Source organism: Ambystoma mexicanum, chromosome 7p, assembly GCF_040938575.1.
Source record: "Ambystoma mexicanum isolate Mex_15411 chromosome 7p, UKY_AmexF1_1, whole genome shotgun sequence".
NCBI classification, from domain to species: Eukaryota; Metazoa; Chordata; class Amphibia; order Caudata; family Ambystomatidae; genus Ambystoma; species Ambystoma mexicanum.
This window is the reverse complement of record NC_090939.1, coordinates 891,932,848-891,952,941: the sequence shown is the minus strand read 5'-3', so window position 1 is coordinate 891,952,941 and position 20,094 is coordinate 891,932,848. Positions and strand designations below refer to the sequence as shown.

Genomic DNA, 20,094 nt, shown 5'->3' with positions numbered 1-20,094 from the left:
TCAACATGCATGTAGACAAGCCGGTCTTCTGCTTCGTCTCCTCTGTGTCCGGAGCTTGTTTTTGTGCGCGCTTGCTGTCAATTGAGCTGCACTCCCCCCGAGCTCAAAGGACCCGCCGTCGGATCCTGGGCCCCCTGGGGTTTCAGCATTGGTTTTGGCCACAATCCGCTGTGTCCCTTTTACCATGTAGAGGTGGCAGCTGTTTAGTGTCGGGCTGGGGGGGTTCTCCGGGGGCGGGCTGTCGTTCCCCGTGATCATCGAGCGGCATCAGTCTGGTGGGGAACTCTACGAGGTCGTCCAACGGCGCTCCTCATTCATGTGGCAACATTAGTTTTCAAGTGAGAAGGGAGGTTCTGCAGGGTCAACCTGCGAGTCATACCAGTCGGCAAGCGGCACCAGTGTGATAGAGGCCGGGGGATGCTTCAGAGTTAGGCTGTGACTCATGCCGATCGTCGCATCGCTGGTCTCCGTTTATGCGGAATCTCCATAATTCCCCAGGTTGATCTTCTCCTTGTTGCAGTATTTTGTTGTTCAGCACATAGGCGAACAAAGCGTTGTGAAGGGGTTTACTTCGACGGTTTGAAATAGCCATATACACACCTTGACCCCGTGACCACATGTATACGCAAGTTGCAGCAAAGAAAATCTCTAATGAAAACCATAATTTATAGGACTGTCTCAATGAATCTCATTACCTCATTATTTTGGTTTCTTTTTACAGGATCCGTACTATGCTCCCAAACTGTATTCTATGGTCTGCCTATCCCTGTGGGGTCACAATACCCTTATTTATCAGATAAGGTGTCAGCGCTGTAAGACCAGTAAGGTGGTGATTGGTGTGGTATAAGACAACATATCACAGCATGCCTGGACGAGCTCATGGGGGTGGGGGGCAGGTGCACCTCTTCTGGTAGCTTGCACAGATTGATCTGGGTTGTCCAACTCCAGGCCTTGAGGGCCAGATCCATGTCGGATTTTCATGATACCTCTTATTAATATACATGAGATAAATCTGAATACAATGATTCTAAATGTATGCACATTTTTTACTCATGAATATTAATGAGGGATGTCTTGTTTCTGGCCCTCAAGACCTGGAGTTGGACAACCATGGATAATCTGAGCTGACCTCCTACTGAAGAAAATTTTGTGGTTGAATGGATGTGTATGTTTCCAGTCCATACCCGAAGCTGGACACTTGTTGATTAGAATATCTGTTTGTATGGAGAATGGCATGTTAAAAATGTATGTTCCTAAACAGGGCTGGATGGACAGCACAGCAATACTAGGAGGCCATCTTGGACACATCACAATAGGGGCCTTTCCCAGGTCAGTCTTTAATACAGGGCCAGACGGGGCAAGAGCAATCTGTGAGATTGCCCAGGGCCTTGCAGGCACAAGCGCATGCCTCAATGATACCAAGTAATACTGGTTCGTCGACTATACCAAATAATATTGTTTTAAAGAGGGTCTGTGTTGCTTCCATGTACGAGGCTTGCTTTTCTTTTTGTCCGAGTGAGGCAACAGTGTCGCCTCCCAACCCACCGATGTTCTAGAGACAAATATCCATTTGCAGCGGCCCATCAGACACTGCAGGTCTCATAATTACTGCTTCACACTTTCTTTCTTCTAGCAGTCCTTTTAAAGTAAGAGAGATTTCCACTTCGCGGGGAAGGATGGGAGGGGCGATAAGGAATACGTGGGAGGAACATCCAGTCGAAAGAACGTTACATTTGGTAAGTAACTTGTTCTTCGAATGGATTGTGTCTTCCCACGTATTCCTTATCTTTGATAGACTCCCAAAGCAGTAATGTGTAGAGGAGGCGGGAGGAAAACGAAATGTTTCCCTTTAAAGATGCACAGAGTGCAACACAGCTTTTCCAAATCTTGTCTCCTGGCTAGAGGAGGAATCAAGACTGTAGAACTTAGTGAAAGTATGTGCGGACGACCATGTGGCAGCCGCACATAGGTCTTTAATTGGAACTCCTCTTTGGAGAGCTGAAGAGGCTGCGATACCCCTGGTTGAATGAGCCCTAAGATGTTGAGGGGGCTCTTTTCCTGTCAATTTGTAGCACTCTATAAAGGTTAATATAATCAATCTTGAGATTGTTTGTTTTGTAATAAGTAAGCCTAATTTGTGCCCTGCATACCCCACAAACAATTGGTCTGCTTGCCCAATTCTCGCAAGTCTGCTAATGTAAAAACTCAAGGCACGCCTTGGATCCAGCTTGTGCAATCTCTCTTCCTCTTTCCCTGGATGGGGAGGAGGGTAAAAGGAAGGTAAGGTTATCTTTTGTGTAATGTGGAATTCTGAGACCACCTTTGGGAGAACACTCGGCTTCACTTGGAGAACTACCTTATCTTTGTGAAAGATTGTATGTGGAGGTTTGCAAGACAAAGATTGTAATTCGCTCACTCTTCTGGCAGAAGTTAAAGCCACTAGAAAGACTGTTTTAAGAATGAGAAATCTTAATGAACAGGAACGCAGGGGTTCGAATGGAGTACCCATTAGAAATTTCAAGACTAGGTTTAGGTCCCACAGTGGAACCTGAAAAGGAGTTGGAGGAAAAACATTAGTTAATCCTTTCAGAAATTGAATCACTATGGGCAATTTGAAGTATGAAGGCTCCTCCGCAGTGCGCTTGAAGATTGACAGCGCTGCGAGGTAGCCCTTGATTGTGTCAACTTGAACACCTGAATTTGCCAAATATAGCAAAAAATATAACACCATAGGTGTATTACATGAAAAGGGTTCAATATTCTTTTCTCTACACAAGCTGCAAAATGTGTTCCAACGGCAGCGTTATAAAGATCTTGTTGCTGGCCTTCTGGCTGAAAGCAACACCTCCATTACGTCATTCAGGAGATCCCAATCCTTGTATCTCAGCCTTCAGAAACCAGGCGTGAAGGTTGAGGGTCCTGATATCCGGATGGAGAACCCGACCTCCCTTCTGCGAGTGAAGATCCTCTCTTTGCGGAAGACGAATCGGAGGACAGATGGACATGTCTAGAAGATCCGGGTACCACGTTCTCCTGGCACAATCTGGGGCAATTAGGATCATGGGTTTCCAGAATCTTCTCAACCTCCTGATCATTTGAGGAATGACGGGGACTGGCAGAAACGCGTACAGAAGTGGTAACTCCCAGTCCACTACGAACGCGTCCCCTAGAGCTCCTCTCAGGGGAAATTCCCTTGAGCAATACTGCTCGCACTTCCGGTTGATACTGGTGGTAAACAGATCCACTTGAGGGGTTCTACAAAGGGCGAAGATCTCTTGAAGGACTTCCTGAGCTAGTTCCCACTCTTGGGAGACTGTTCTTCCTGCTCAGAGCGACCGCCGTCAATGTTCTTCTCTCCGGCTAGGTGAACTGCCGATAGAGAGATTTCTTCTTGAATTGCCCAAAACCAGAGCTGCATTTCCTCTCTGCACAGTGGCAGTGACCCTATGCCTCCTTTTTTGTTGAGGTAGTGCATGGCCACTGTGTTGTCCGTCATTATCAGGACATTCTTTCCCTGTATTGATGGCAGGAAAGCCTTCAGCGGTAGTCTGATCGCTCTCAGCACTAATAGGTTGATATGTAGTCTGGACTCCGAAGGAGACCAACGACGCTGATGGTCAAGTCGTTGGCATGGGCTCCCCACCCAGTGAGTGAGGCATCCGTAACTACCGTTATCTCCGGCCATGGTTGCCAAAAAGTTTCCCCCTTGAGGATATTCTCCTTGCAACCCCACCATAGGAGATCTTGAGCCACTTTGGTCAAGACTTGTAGAAGATATGACATCTCCCCCGAAAATTGGGACCATTGAGTCCTGAGGGCCCATTGAAGGGATCTCATCCTCAATCTGGCCTCTGCCACCAGAAAAATGCAGGATGCCATGAGGCTTAGCAACCTTAGAAAGTCAAATGCTGGTAGATGTTGAGCATCTTGAAACTTCGTTACCATCTGCAGAATGTGGTGAGCTCTCTCCTCGGGAGGCGAGGCTTTCCCTGAGGAAGTGTCCAGGACTGCTCCGATGAATTGGAGTTTTTGGCTTGGAATCATTTGTGACTTCTTGTAATTGAGGGAGAAGCCCAGACTGTGTAAGAGTGGCAAGTCAAGGCCAGATGTTCCTGGGCTCGTTCAGGTGAACTCGCCCTGATTAGCCAATCGTCCAGATAAGGGTAGACATGAATCCCCCTTCTTCCGATACTTGCTGCCACCACGGCCATCAGTTTGGTGAAAACCCTCGGGGTGGAGGTCAGCCCAAATGGTAGAACCCGAAACTGATAATGAGAACCACCAATTGCAAACCTCTGTGCTTGAGATGGATTGGCATATGAAAGTAAGCATCCTGAAGGTCAAATGAAACCAGGCAGTCCTGAAGCTGAAGAGCCTGAAGGATCTGAGAAAGCGTCACCATCTTGAACGTGTCCTTCCTGAGGAATTTGTTCAAATTTCTTAAGTCCAAGATGGGTCTCAATCCTCTGGCCTTTTTGGGGATGAGAAAATAAGGAGAGTACCAACCCTTGTTCCACTCCGCTACAGGTACATGTTCTATTGCACCTTTCTCTAGCAGGGTTAAAATCTCCTGCACAAGGAGCGGGTCTGGAATTTTTACAGAGTTGGCTCCCGGTGGATGATCTTGAGGTCTTTGATGAAAAGGAAGACAGCAACCATGGGTCACTATCTCTAGTGCCCAGGCATCTGACATAATGCCGCGCCATTGGCCCAGATACCGAGTGATTCTGCCTCCCACCGGTGTCTTGTGGGTGAAGACCACAAAGTGGCTTTGCACTGGCTGTAGCAGTGGCTGAGGAGGTATTAGCCGCTGCTGTGGCTGATCTAGCACCTCTCCCTTTTCCACCACGAAAGGGTTTTCTCTGTTGGCCTCTCCGACTGGCCTGCCCCCTCCCTTTTCCAAAAGAGGAGGGCGACTCTTCCAGGAAGATGAGCCCGCGTAAGAGTGATGTTGAGGTTGCCTTATAGCGGCATGAAGTGATTTTGCTGCCGCTTTTGAGTTCTGCAGCTTCTCCAAGCTCTCGTCCGCCTTACTGCCAAACAACCTCAAGCCATTAAAGGGCATATTAAGTAATCTAGATTGCACATCAGGTGCAAAGCCAGATTTCCTTAGCCATGCAAATCTGAGTAGGACCGTGCTAGATGCCATGGACCTGCTTACACTATCCGCAGTGTCCAGTCCTGACTGAAGGCATTCCTCCATAGCCTCTTTACCAACTTTCACTATAGCCAGGAAACCATACCGTTCCTCACCTTCCAGGATGCGTTCAGCCGCTGATGACATGCAGTCCCACAGGGTATAAGTAAATCTTGCTAATGTACAAGTGACATTAGTCGATTTAAGAGCCATGCTGCCCGAAGAAAAAAACATTCCGGGCCCAAGCATCAACTTTTTTATCATCCCTGTCTGGTGGTATTGATGGGTAAGCTGGTTGCCTAGTGGAGGTTGCAGCTTGAACCACTAGACTTTCCGGGGAGGGATGTTTAGATAAATATTCTGGATCTGTTACAGATGGCCTATATTTTGGTACAAGTTTTTTGTTTACTGCTGAAACAGAATCAGGAGTATTCCAATTTACCATCACCTTTTTTTGTAGTGCCTTATGGAATGGCAGAACAGGATCTTTTAAAGGACCTTCACTCAGGATGTCTGGCATGTCATCCTGGTCGAAATCTGGGGAAGCTGCCTTCCAACCCATAAAATCAATGACCCTTCCCATAAGATTCCTATAACTGGGATCAGCATGATCTGTAGGGTCTGGCCTTTCAGAATCCACTTCAGGTGAAGTTTCTAACCCACTGGCATTTTGGAGACAGTTCTAAAGATCTGTAATTTCAGAATTCGGGACCACTAGCTCTTCAGGGACCTCTCTGGCTCCAAACCTAACTCCAGCTGAAGTGACATCCTCATCAGAGGAGTGTTCTTCAAATATGGATGACATGGATCTGAAAAATTCCTGTCTAGGTTGAGGATGGAAAACGTTTCCAGGTAAAGAAGGTGGAATCGACCTAGGTATGGATAATGGCGTCGACTTGGGTCTTGGAATCAAATAAGGCCTCGATAAAGGCGTCAAGGCCTCGATAAAGAAGACGCTAGCTTCGACGATGTGGAAGGATGCTTCGATGCTGTCGAAGACGGCTTCGATACAGCCAACGGCATAGCCATTTTCATCAGCGGTTTCGACGCTATGGTCGTCGACTGTGTCGAGTCAAGTTTTGACTTCAACGTCGATTCCGCTAACACCGATTTATGCACCAGAGGTTTTGGCTTTGTATGAGGCGTTGGGGAACTTTCCTGCAAAGACACTCTCGACTCCTTTTCAACTCTCGCGTATTTAGATCTTGATTTTCCTCTGTCACTTTTAGAGTGGGTAGAGGCATGATCACCACGTGGCAACTTTGAGGGTGTGTGGGCCATTTTCTCGAATATTTTAAGCATCGAAGCCCTGAAGTCCTCCAATTTTTCTGGGGTTTGATGGATAAGTTATTCTCCTCTCAGAGGAGGACGAGGAGGAAGAAGACCTGCAACGTCGCTTTTTTGACTTTTTTAGTCGAAGACGTGGAGGACTTCCCCGTGCGACTCTTTGATCTCGACCTTCTCGACTCACGACGAGATTTTCGACTGGATTTGTCCGAATTCTTCTGTCTTTTGGAAGACTTGTATGTTTCCACCCCCACTGCCAGCTTACCTCTACGTTCCTCAAGAGCCTTATTGGACATGGCCTGACAGGAACCGCACTAGTCAACCCGATGGTCTGGGCTGAGGCACCAGAGGCAATTCCGATGGGGGTCGGTTATCGACATTTTCCTACCACAAGTCTGCCATTTTTGTAACCCTGTCTTGGGTGTGGTGGGAGTAGATGAGGACATTGTCGAGGAAAAAACGAATGCGCCGTTCGTAACACGAAGCAGTTGCATCAGAAAAACGGAACTGAGGTAACGGGTGCTGCTCAAGCCCTTTATACAGCGGATGACGTCAACGCTCGACGGCGGCCCTCGAGGGACTTCAACTCCGCGGCCTCGAACACAGCGCCCTCTGGTGAAAAAAAAATTCCGAAGCAGCAAAGCTGGGATACAAATTGTCATAAGATGAGGAATACGTGGGAGGACACAATCCATTCGAAAGGGCTACATTAGCTGCCCCAGCCAGTCTAGCTAAGTAACAACGCATACCATACTTGGTTTTAAACGACGTATGGTATGCGTTAATGGTAGGCTAGAGTGTCACTTGGGGCAGCCAGCCTAGCCCTTTCTTACCGTGGCACGATGTTTTGTTGTGGGCATCTAAATGCCCAGAAGAAAATGTCCATCATACCACAGTAAGAAAGGGCTAGACTGGCTGCACCCAAATGCCAGTCTCGCCAAGTAATAACACACACCATACTTGGTTTATCCCTGAGCGCATTCACTAGTCCGACTTCAGAAAGAAATCGGATCATTTCTTTCTGGAGTTGGATGCACTCTGAAAGGTGTCCTGCTGCCAGGACAATTAGGGTGCTGAGCAGGAATACTGTGCTCCTGCTCTGCGCCCTCATTGTCCTGCCAGAGGGCACCTTTCCCCTTTGGCACCCTCATGGTCGAGGGTGCCTCACTGGAGAGGTGTCCCACTGCGAAATGTCCCGGTCTGACTCTTAAAAGAGTCACAGGGTGCCAGCTCACCCTCTGCCCCCCCCAACCGCACCCTGCTTAGTACGCCACTGGAGGTGACCATTTTTCAGCTTTGGGAGATGGCCACTTTTAGAAATATTTACCTTTGATTGGTGGGGTTACAGACACTTAAAAGTAATGTACAACGTGTATAGTATGGCTTTAAAAAAATAGATGAAGGGGAATACCACATCTGAATAGCCTTAAAATCATGAGCTTGTAGCCTTGGCTTGGGTAAGAAACATCTGTTAAAGACACGGCCATAGACCCTCATAATAATACCTTATTAGACAATAGATTTCTGCATTCAGTAACTAATGTTACCACGTGGAATCCTGAGGACTCGCAGGGCTTTTGGGTTTACAAAAGAAATATCATTTCTGAAGTTACATGTTATGTTTTTGTTATATTTGGACGCACAAAAAGCCTTTTCAGCCCCATATCGAGTATTGTAATGCATATGTGCTGTGAATGAAAATGTATAGAACAAGGGTCGGAAACTACCCTTCACACCACTTTGCCAAAGGAGGATGAACATGTGAACATCACACATGCCCATATTACCACCGCATTTTGGGTGGATGTTATAAATATGTGAAATTCCTACATGGTATTCCAACTTCTAAGCAGCAGGATTTAACACATCAGTCTGGTAGCTCTGAAATACCACGAGGTAAACACCTCATGCGTCCATAATGCAGAGGGTGGTAAAGAGGCATTATTTCATGCATCTGAGATGATTTTGTGTGCTAACATGGGCATCTGCTCACTTGCTTGGTCAGAACGTCTGCAGCATACGATTGCGGCAATGGCTTTAATGGTCATTTAGAATTGAGATAATCATGTGAGCCTTAGACTGGCCGACTGCTGAATGAAGCGTGTGCTGTCAAGTGGGTGAAAGACTTTTGGAAAATCTCACAACATACAGGGCGCTTATTGTTGATTGCACAAGGAAGAGTAGGAGGTAAGTAGCAAGCAGGCAGTGCGTGTTAGCTGGCTTATGCTTTCAATGCAGTTGCATGCCCCTTTAAAAGGAAGGACGACTGCATGAGGGGCAATCCTTTTGACTAGGATTGCTTCGGTGCATCAATCAATCAATATCATGTTTATTCTGAAAATATTCCATAAAACATTTCACAGCATAGCCAAAATACATATACACATGCAAGATTAATAGAAATTAATGTATACAAAAAAATAAAACTCGGAAAAATGCAAAAATACCAATGGTTCTAAAAAACAACATTTCAGTTAATCAAGATAAAAACAGTAAAGGGCCATGTTAAAATACAGGTACAGAGTTACCTAAAGTGCTAACAAGTTCTAATACCAACACCATGCTTCCCCCCCAAGGTAAAAATACAAATAAAAACAATGATGTAAACACATGCAGTTACCTAAGGTGTTAGTAGGATTACGCACACCATGCTTGCCTCAAGTACGTCAGAAAACTCCAACCCACCTTCTGGGAGTGTGCTTACGATAAATAGACTCAAGCTGGACGACAATTAACAAAACCAGCTTCTCTTAACAATGGTTTCAGAGCATGACTCTGAATGGATGTGTAAACTGGGCAGAGTAAGAAAGTGAATTAGGTTTTCTTCAGCGGCTGAACATAATTGACAATATTTGTCATCCAGATTTCCTGACCAAAGCAAAGTCATTCTCAAGGAAAGGCAATTGAATCTAGCCCTCGTCATTAAAACCTTTGGTGAGTTGCCCAAATCGGATAATTTTGTGTGCACCCTGTCGGAATTATTCCATGCTTCAAATGAAAAGGTTTTAATAATTTTCAAGATTCCCTAATTTCCTGCACAAATGCCCTTATGATTTTTAAATAAGTAGCTATATTTTGTTCCATGATAAGAGGCTCTTTGAAATAAGGCTGCGCATTGATGGTTAATTTTGATTGTACATGATTCTGCCAAATGATTTACAGTACATTCCCTTTGGTTAATAGGACCTTGATAATCAGCTGGGTAAATGAAGCTCTCAGATTAATGCAAATACGTATGCAATCTAACAGTAAGTTGGATTGCTAACTCGTTTTCCAAGTGAGCGAGTCCCAGCTCAACATGAACCCTATGGTTTGATGCTGAGTGGGGCAAACAAGGACTTTTATCTGCGACTTGGATGGAGGTCTGGAGTGACCCATAGCGATGAGCCACATTCAGCTACTGCTCCAGCTTTACTAATATAAAGCTTCTTAATCAGGTCAATGGGCTTAAATTCGGATACGTTCATAAAATCGATATACCACCCAAAGCTTGCTTGGACCTATGCGTTTGCTTTATAATGTGAGGTGCTCCTGAGAATTTAGACACAAACCGAATTCCTAAACAATCAAACTCCTTGACCACAGGGATCTGGGAGTTAATACTACACATTGGAGGAGCTATGATTCAATAATTACCCGTCTGGCAGACCATAACAGCAGATTTATCTGCATTCACTTTAAGATCCAAATTAGTCATAAAAGCGGTTTAGGCTGTGATTCGTTTTGAAGAGCATGGGGGGCCGGGCCAGTAGCACTGTCTCATCTGCATAGGCCATCATAGGAAACACAGTGCCACCAGATTTGGGGCGTATCTGCCCCAGTTTCGATCAGGGCATCCTTTAGGCCGTTGATATAAAGGCTGAACAGCAGAGGGGCCAATACACAGCCCTGTCCGACACCTGCTTCAAAACTTCAAAATACTCAAACGTTTCTCTTTCCCGCTCCTTACACATGCTACTGTGTTCTGGTGTAACAAGCCCAATCATTTTAGGATTTCCGGGGGACAATTTAACGACCTGAACACAGCCCACAGCTTCTGCCGATTAACCTGATCAAATGCTGTGCTCAGGTCCATAAATGCCAGGTAAAAACGCTCCCTTTTCATGTACGAAGAATTCGTAATTTATAGATACACCTTTGGAGCCTGCTTGCTAGAGCCCAGACCCGAAAGGAATCCTAGTTGAACATCAGAAAGAATATGCTCCTTCGTGACCCACTACTGTAATTTTGCTAATGCACTTGACGAACGATTTTGAAGAGAAAATCCAATAGAGAGATAGGCCTATATGATTTCAGGTTGTGCCCATCGCCTTTTATTTTTATAGGCTGAATTATATAGTTTCCATGACTAAGGGACCATTTCAAACCTGATAATAGCTTTAAAGTCAATAGTTAATATGGGTGCCCAAAGCGCAACCGCAGCCTGAAACAAATCTGCCAGGGTTCCATCCGGCCCCGGACTACGATTTGGCTTTTGTTTACATATAGCCTCCGATATGTTCTTAATCGAAAATACAAAGTAGATGGAAATTAGCTCATGGCACGTGGAACTGTAGGTCACAAAGTAACTAAGGTGGACCCTGCTGCGCCTGGCTATTATTAACAGAGTATAAAGCCGAGAAATGGTGAATCCAATCCTTGTCCTGTACCATCGCTTCCATACCGGTCTCAATTCTTCTATGGGCAGGACCAAGAGTTACCAGCTCCCAACATTTCTTAGAATTATGTTCTCCTGCTGCCATGACTTATTCCTGCTATGAGCTGCGGCTCCATTTCTAGCTTGCGCCAATGATCATCGGCTTAGGTGTTGGGGTATTTATTTAGTAACTAGATTAATTTCCTCTTTGCACCAACGCAGGCCTTAACAAACCAACCCCCTTATGGTTTTATTCAAGAAATGAAAAACGTGCTCAATATACATGTAATCAGGTCAGTGGCACTTGTGTGGGACTCTACCCTGAGCACTGCGCACCCGAATTTCATCCTGCACGATTCCCAACGGATCTAAGTCTGCCAATAGAACCGGGGCCATGGATAAATTCGCTAAGGCCACCCCGAGGTCCGACTCGGCTCACACATCCGGAGACCAAGATGTTTTCACGCCACCTGTCGAAACACCTGCCACAGACTTGACGTTGATGATGGAGTCAATGGCTAGAAATTTGGCGGCTTTCCACGAAAAGCTAGATGACATCAATGCCAACGTTGCATCCCTCAGAGCCAAACTAGACCAGCAGGGATCGAGAATTGCAGAGGCTGAGAACAGGATCAGGACCAATGAAGACAACATAGCCACACTCCAGGGCACCGTATCCACTCTGGTCACGGACATGAAGGCGGTCAGGGCCAAATGTGATGATCTCGAATCCAGGTCGCGTAGAAATAATATACGCATTATAGGTGTCCCTGAAAATGCTCTGAAGGGCCGACTCGAACTGGCGGCGGAAGACCTCTTGAAAGATCTACTGGGTAATCCCGACATGTCCCCTTCTTCACCATCGAAAGGGCCCACAGAGCGCTGTCGCCGCGGCCCAAACCTGGAGATTTTCCGAGACCCATCATTGTGAAGATCCTTAGCTTCAAGGATCGCGTTCTCATTCTCCGCCTTGCACGGGAGAGGGGAGAGCTAAGACTGGACTCGCAAGTGATCAGAATCTTGCCTGACTTCTCTACTGGAGTGCAGCAGGAACGCCGCCAATTTCTCAGAGTTAAGAAACTCCTCAGAGAGAGGAACATCGCCTATGCTATACTATTCCCTGCACGTTTGAAGTTCACGTTGAACAACAAGCTGTACTTTTTTACGGTCCCGTCCGAGGCTATGAAATTTATAGAAGCGCACATACCCCTACAGCCTCCTGCTGTCGACCTTATGGGCAATGACTGAATTTTCTGCTTCTTGTACCACCTAAATGTCATGTCTAATCGTTAAAGTTTCTTGGCTGTTCGATCCTCACTGACCACTGTCCGCATCCATGGCCCGTCATGCTCTGGCACTAACCCTGGTGCAAGGATCCACCATACAAACTTCACCAGGTATCTCACACATGTATATCCATCTGGGAGCTAATGCACCATCGGTCCACTTATTCGTTCACTTTTGTAACCTCTGGTTATCCAAGATGTAAGTCACTTATGTTCTGTTGGTAGACCCCCCACTTTCATCTGCAGCTGCAGGGTTGGACTCTAAATAATGGTTAAATCTACCTGCTGGACAGCGGGACCACTATGGTTCATACATAGATCATACATACATAGATCCCTGTTCTCACTTAGAAAAGCAGGGGCGGGAGCCACGAGGGGGCGCACAGGCAGTCGCAGCCTGTATGCAGAGCTCCGCCAAAGCCAGGACGGTAAAGGAGATTGAGGCCCCCACCCCCCCCGAGCCCCTCCAGGTGGACAGAATCAGCCAGATCGGCTGGTGCCCCCCCAGGGCCTCCCCCGCTCGGGGACCCCTGTAGGGCTGAGATCGAGCACCGCAGCCTGTACGGGGAGAAGTGCTGGAGTGCTACACGGCCGTGACGCTGCCAGTGGAGTCGGGACCCGCCGGAGCCCGAGGGACAAGCGGGGGAAGCAGGGCCCTTCTCCCCCCTCAGCCAGCTCATCGCACACGTCAGAGGGGGCCCGGCGAGCAGTCATCAGCACCGGTGAGCCCGGAGCGGGTCCCCTGTACGGGACGCAGGCCCCCCTCTTCCCGCCCCCCCACCCGAGCGGGAGAAAGTTGTCCAGGGAGCGTGGACCAGCGGTTGGCACCGCCGCAGGGCCCAGGAACTGCCACCCTGGGCATTGGAGCGGAGGGAGCCAGGTAACATCGCCCCTCGGCTCCAGTGGCAGACGCGGGTCGGCGACTTCGCTGGCCCGAAGACAGACGCCGGCCATGATAGGCCTCGGCGCGGCCCAGGGAGACTGCCCTGCCCCTGCCCCAGAACTCCCCCCACAAGAAGATCACGCGGACCATCGGGGGCACCGCGGAGCGGACAGCCCTCCACCACGGAGTCTTCTGACTGGGAGGGGGCACCTTCCCACCCGCCCTCCCCGAAAGGTCCAGGAGGACACAGGGCCTGCATAAACAGTACGGACAGAGAGAGGGGCAGTGGCATATTACCCCAAAAAGTAGGTGGTGGCCCCTGGGTTCACCCCCAGGGCATGTGCCCGCCTAAAAACAACCAGGAGTGAGCAGCAGGTGGGGACTCGCCTGAAACGACGATATTATTGCTATCCCGAACCACCTGTCCCCATTGGCACAACGGAGCAGTACACCTAACAACGTACACCACGGAATCTGGCTAGGAGTGTTTGCCGCCCGATCCCCGAAAACGGCTTGGCACAAGGCAACAACAAATGCAGATGGACTTGTGATAGTGGGATCATCCACGATAATAAACCTGGTTAACCCCCTACTGCAACGACACGGCAAGGGCAACACAAGAAATGAAACTCGCCGAGGCAAGGTACACATCGGCAGAGGGCAAGCACCGTGTTCTAGATACGTGGGAGGACACAGCCCATTCCAGCAATATACAGTTATAGGAGCGAGGTACTGGGCACCCGGCGACGCAGGAGCAACATCCATGCAGAGCAACTCAGATGCCAGGCGCCAGATCCAAAACGGGCACATCCAGAGCAAAAACTCCAGTGAGACCCTAGGAAGGGCAAATTGAGAAGTGCTGGCGGCAGAGGCGACAAACACATGCAGATTCACCATCCCCTCCTCCGGGGCCGACTCCTGCAGTAAAGGACCTCCCAACTAGCATAATGGAAACAGAAAAGGATGAACTCTTAAACTGCTTGAAAGGCATGGATGCCAGAATGACCAAAGCTTTCCAGAATCAAATGGAACAATTAAGGGAGGACCTGAAATCATCCCTCCAGGAGGTCAATAAAGAAATGGCGGAGATGGGTGAAAGAGTGGACATAGTCGAAAGGGGCCTCTCGAATGTCACGGAAGAAACAAACCAAAATAGCCTGCTACTGGACCAGTTGGCGACCGCAACAAACAACTTAGAACTCCAGGCAGAGGATCTGGAAAATCGTTCAAGGAGATCCAATATTAGGGTCAAGGGCCTGGCGGAATCGGTACAGGACAAGGATCTAAAAGATACCATGCAACTCTGCTTCAGCAGCCTGCTAGCAGATGTCCAACCGGAGACGATTGGCTTCGACAGGATACACCTCGTGGGCCCAATACGCAAAGAACCAGGGTCGAGACCCAGAGATGTCTTGATAGCAATGACATCGTATGGTCTGAAAGAGGAGGTGCTACGCGCGGCAAGAACAAACGGAGACCTTACGATTAATGGGTCCCGTATACAGTTGTACCAGGACCTGGCCCTGATTACTCTCCACAAAAGAAGGCTAATGCAACCTGCTACGAAGGCCCTTCAAACACAGCAAATCCGTTATATATGGACGTACCCGTTTGGCCTGTCGTTTACATGGGAAGGAAAACAGAGGAGAATCGGGAATTGCTCAGAGGGCCTGGCGTTGCTGCACCTGGAGGATGAGCAACCAGAGGCGCCTGTGCGCCCACGTCCAAACATGAACGGCCCGTCTAGCAAACCATGGGAATGGTCAACGGAGCGAAAGCAAAGACGAGGGAGAGGAAGACCCGGAATCTCACAGCCGGCTCATGACCAGGAACGGAGAGGCCCAACAGATCCAGACTCGGCCCATTACACAGACAACGAGTAAAGTTCTAACCAAATGTGAGAAAACAGCACGGCTGAATGGAACCGCCTGCATGGAGGTAGGAGGTCATAACTCTTGGAGGCAGGGTCAGGTAATACAATTCCTGACTATTGTGAACTGGGGAAGGGTTGGAGGCCCTAAGCCCGCGGTGACCAGCGGGGGGCCCTTTGGGAGCCCAGGCCTCATGCAACCCCAGGATTGGGAGGGGGGTGCTTAAGGGAGGGAACTGGAACGAAGGACAGGAAAGCAGGGAACCAAAAGTCCGGGAAGGAAAAGGAGCCAGCTCCACGATTGTATGAAACAGAAGCAAGAACAGGCAGAGTAAGCTATACCGAACGAGAACATAGGGACCCACAGGCAGACAATCTCCACCTAGGGAGTAATGGAACAAGTGAACATTGTCTCGATTAATGTCCAGGGGTTAAACTCCCCAGCTAAAAGGCGTTCGATTTTAGATAGATTGGAAGCCATGCAATCAAAGATAGCGATCCTACAGGAGACGCATCTGCTCCAGAAAGATGAAAAGAGGATGCAGAGCAGAACATACCCTCTTCAGTTTTTCGCCTCAAGCCAAACAAAAACAAAAGGGGTGGCAATCCTATGTAGCAGAGACTTAGACTTTCCCAAACAACAAACACTGAAGGATCAGGAAGGTAGATACCTGGGGGTGAAGGTACTGTTAATGGTCAATTGTATACAATACTAGCACTCTACGCCCCCAATGAATAACAGGACTAGTACATCCCTAAATTACTCCAGAAGGTGGGAGGATGGTGCGTAGGCCGAGTGTTAATAGGAGGGGATTTTAATTGTGTAATGGCCCCACAATTGGACAAAACACTCCCCCCAACCACAGCAGATCAGTGAAACAGACAGGCCCTTGGAAAGCTTTTCAGAGATTTGGATGCGATAGAAACGTGGCGATTTTTCCACCCGGACACCCGAGAATACACACACTACTCAGCAGTGCAAAGGGGTTACTCTAGAATAGACATGATCCTGGTGTCCTCTACATTGATCCCCTATGTCAAAAAAATAGAAATCGGAGTCCAATTCCTCTCCGATCACGCCCCAGTCGTGACCTGCATAGAAATGCAAAGGACAATACATAGACCCCGACCACAATGGAGGCTAAATGAAACAATCCTGAGGGATATTGCACTTGGGGCACATAGGGAACTATTTCCTTGAAAATGACAATGGAGAGGTGGACTGGAGGATGGTGTGGGATGCAGGGAAAGCAGTAATTAGGGGTGAATTCATAGCACAAGCAACGCAATACTATAGGGAGCGAGCCCTTATAACGCGCAAATTAGAAGAAGAGGTTAGAAACGCTGAAAAGCTCCATAAGACCCGTCAGACGCCCAGAGCCTGGCGAGACCTTAAAAAGGCTAGAGCCAAACTAGAAAACCATACCGCAGATAGAACGGCGCAAATACTGCTAAACATGAAGCAATCATATTACATACACTGGGGGAAAGCGAGCAAATTCTTGGCAGCTAAACTACGCAAACAGAAGGCGCAAAATTATATCACCCGGCTAAGAAATAGTAGAGGGGAACTGCAGACGGGAGAAGAGGATAAACTAGAAACGATGGTCCACTTTCATAAAAAACTGCTGATTAACGAGAACAGGAGTCATATTTGTCAGCCGTAAAACTGCCACAGATATCGGAACAAAAAGGACAATTGGGGGACCCCATCACAATACAGGAAGTGTGTGATGCGATAGCAGCACTACCCAGGGGAAAGGCACCAGGCCCCGACGGACTAGGGAATCGGTTTTACGAAATATTCCAGACACAATTGGCAACTCCCCTCACTCGCCTTTTCAATCTAATCAGGGATAGGGGAGCAGTTTCAAAGGATATGGGACACTCGACCACGATATTACCCCTAAAACCTGGGAAAGACCCAGTAGAATGCACCAGTTACCGCCCCATAGCTCTCCTCAACACAGATGCAAAACTGTATGCGAAGATACTGGCGAATCGATTGGCAGCAGTACTGCCCGAGATAATACACGCAGACCAGGCAGGCTTCGTAAGGGGGAGACATACTCAGGATAATGTCCGGCGCGTAATTGACATAATAGACTGGGGGGCCAGGGAGGCACAAAAATTCTCGATTGCCGCATTAGATGCCACACGAGCATTCGACAGCATAGATTGGAGGTACCTAAAACTGGAGGGTTTTGGCTGTGGACCGATATTCACCAAGATGGTTCTGGCAAATTACCAGCATCCATCTACGCAACTAATGGTGAATGGCTACACCTCAAAGAATCAATATCCGGAGGGGTACTCGGCAGGGGTGCCAAAAGTTGGTATGAGCTAAATGACCACACACAAAGATACTGTCAGACATGTTTTGTGAATAGAAAGCAATTGTAGTGTCCTCTTCTTAGATGCTGTTCTCTCCGAAAGTAAAATATTTGTGAATTAACTGAACATTTGTGATAACTATATTTGGTTGGCACAAGGTTCGGTACAAGAAAAGGGAAGGAACCATATACTAACCTGCGATTAATGTAAAGAGAAGATGGATGTTATATGAATGTTATATGATGCACTTCAAAATGCAATGCACTCGTTTTTTATATATGTTTTTAGAGAAAAAAATATACCCTCCCCATAGGAGGCATCTGTGTAATGAAATAAAAAGCTAGGTTTTGTATGCAAAAAAAGCCAATGATGTGGGATCCTTCAAATTGTGTGAACTTTATTGTCAGCATCTTTAAGCTAATACCGGTCTAGAACTATAAGAAACAGCAGAAGGGGGTAGTCTGCGATTCCTCTGTGTGTTTTATACTATTGCCCCGATATATCACAGACCCCCCCACCCCCAACAACATACATTTTGGGGTTTTGACCTATTGTATACATGGCGGGTGGGGGGACAGATTTGGCCGCAGTAAAATTGCATTTGCGGCAAAATTGACTACGGTCAATTCCGCCGCTAACAATTCTTCTACGGCCAAATCACATAGATCCGGTCATGCTATCTGAGCAAGGCAACCGAGCAGGTCAACCTCTAGCATGGCTGACTAAGTGTAATGAGGAGGGCCGATTTATATCAGTAATTAAAGAACTGGCCAGCAAAGGAACTCTAAGGAGAAAGTGGGGGCAGGGGTGGGCCTAGACTGTACAGGTATGATGAGGTGTATGCATTCACAAGATGGAGTTGTAGTGAGGAAGACTTATCGGAGGCAGGAACAGTAATCTACCAGATGCAGGGAGAGAAACCTCTTGGGTCCAGAGCATACAGAAAAGAAGCCTGCAGGAAGATCAAAAGAGGAAAAAATGGTGGAAATTCCTATAGCTGGGCAGTCCTAAGGTTTCAGTGCCCCTTCTGTGGCAATCCTTCTGAAAAAGATAGAAGCAAAAGGTGTTGGTGAGAGTTCTGGCAAGAAACTGATAAAGCTGCACCCTAACAGGTTTATCCCAGAGAGTAAGTACATGGCAACCCACATAAGGTTGTAACAGAAGTTTAAATGTACATACATTAACTGCCAAATCAAAGCCACGAAAAAGACATAGGAGGTCGAAACACATGTGGACTTGGGTAAATAAATGTTTTTTTCTTGAAGTGTAAAGAAATTGCAGGATGTTTCATTTTTAGCTCCATATTGTATTTAGGCCATAGGCCATGAATGGGGAGTTATTCAGTTGAATTCTTGAAATGCAATTTTACTCCACAAGGAGGAGATTTATTGTGTCTAGAGATTTCATGAACAGTAGACAGTGATGTATAACACAACGTTAATACTGGTTATACTAACTTAAGAGATTGGCAATTGAGTTAAATTGCACATTTAGGAGCAGGTTACTCTGCCACTAAATTGACTATTACTGTGGTTATGGACATAGCCAACCCCTGCACACTCGCAGCAGTCAATAACTTTCTAAAACAAGAATGAAACCATTGGTGCTGCCCATATTGTGTGTTACTGCCCACCCGTACTTTATCCATAGAACGTGAAGTTTTCCCATCATAACAACATAGGGAGTAACTCTTAAGTAAACAATACAACTGTGTCGCATTTATGTAGCGGTCATGGTACACTAAAACAAGAAAACTATTCAAGGACACGGTGGACTAGAGCAACGTGCAAAAAGGACACATCCGCTTTGGCAAATACCTGGCAATATCCCACACTTTGATTATGGTGTCCATATGCGACTAACACGTTGTACAATGGCTGCTGCAAACAGGGATCAGCACTTTTTCGAAACTGTACATTATCCGGAAAGGTTCTATTCATATCTGCAAAAGAAAACAAAGCAAAAAAATGTTTCATTAAAATAAGCGATTGAATGCTCTAGTCAACGAAAGGAGGAGGTCTCATTCTCAAGCAATACAATTTCATGAATTGAAATGGGGCCATATACATGTTTAATAGTAAATGGGATTAGGAGACGAATTCATGGGACCGGCTGCACAGAAGAGATTAAGTTACAAGAACGGTGGTCCAACAGCCCTGCAAATCCCAGGGTAGTTCAAGTCCAGTTCAAATGCCCTGCCATTATTTATGATCGCCTACACACATGAATAAATGTCTGCAGTTCCCAAAACTAATTGAATCAATTGGTATTGTCCACTTGAATGTATAGAGAAAGGTAGAAATACAGAAAAATTCCTCACTGAACCAAAGTGGGAAATGGATAGCACTTGTATACATACAGCGTCCACCCACTGGCAGCTGAAATGCAGGAGAGTATGCAGGCCCCAGCACATGCTGGCCACAGGAAGGCACATGGAGGTACATCTTACCGCTGGGTAGTGTGGCACTTGCTGAGGTTGACCAAGAATGCTGCATTGCCACTGGTAGGTTAGGGTAGACCACAACCCAATCAGACATGGTGAGAATGGTGTTCGAGTATTCAAATAGTTTGCTGGGCTTTTATTAAAAATAACAAATGAAAAAAATGTGTTAACACCGCTCATTTTAATGGCTCGTCGTGAATTTGTGAGTGAAAAGATTG

General features: G+C 47.1%; 1 protein-coding gene across 1 annotated transcript in view; it reads right to left on the bottom strand.

Annotated features, from left to right (window-relative positions):
* The window catches only part of GRTP1 (growth hormone regulated TBC protein 1), a 987,655-nt gene that overhangs the window by 550,594 nt on the left and 416,967 nt on the right, over positions 1 to 20,094 (bottom strand). The window contains exon 4 of the mRNA XM_069637149.1: positions 19,251 to 19,375. Within this exon, the coding sequence (XP_069493250.1) occupies positions 19,251 to 19,375 (125 nt within the window). The remainder of the gene's footprint in view (positions 1 to 19,250; positions 19,376 to 20,094) is intronic.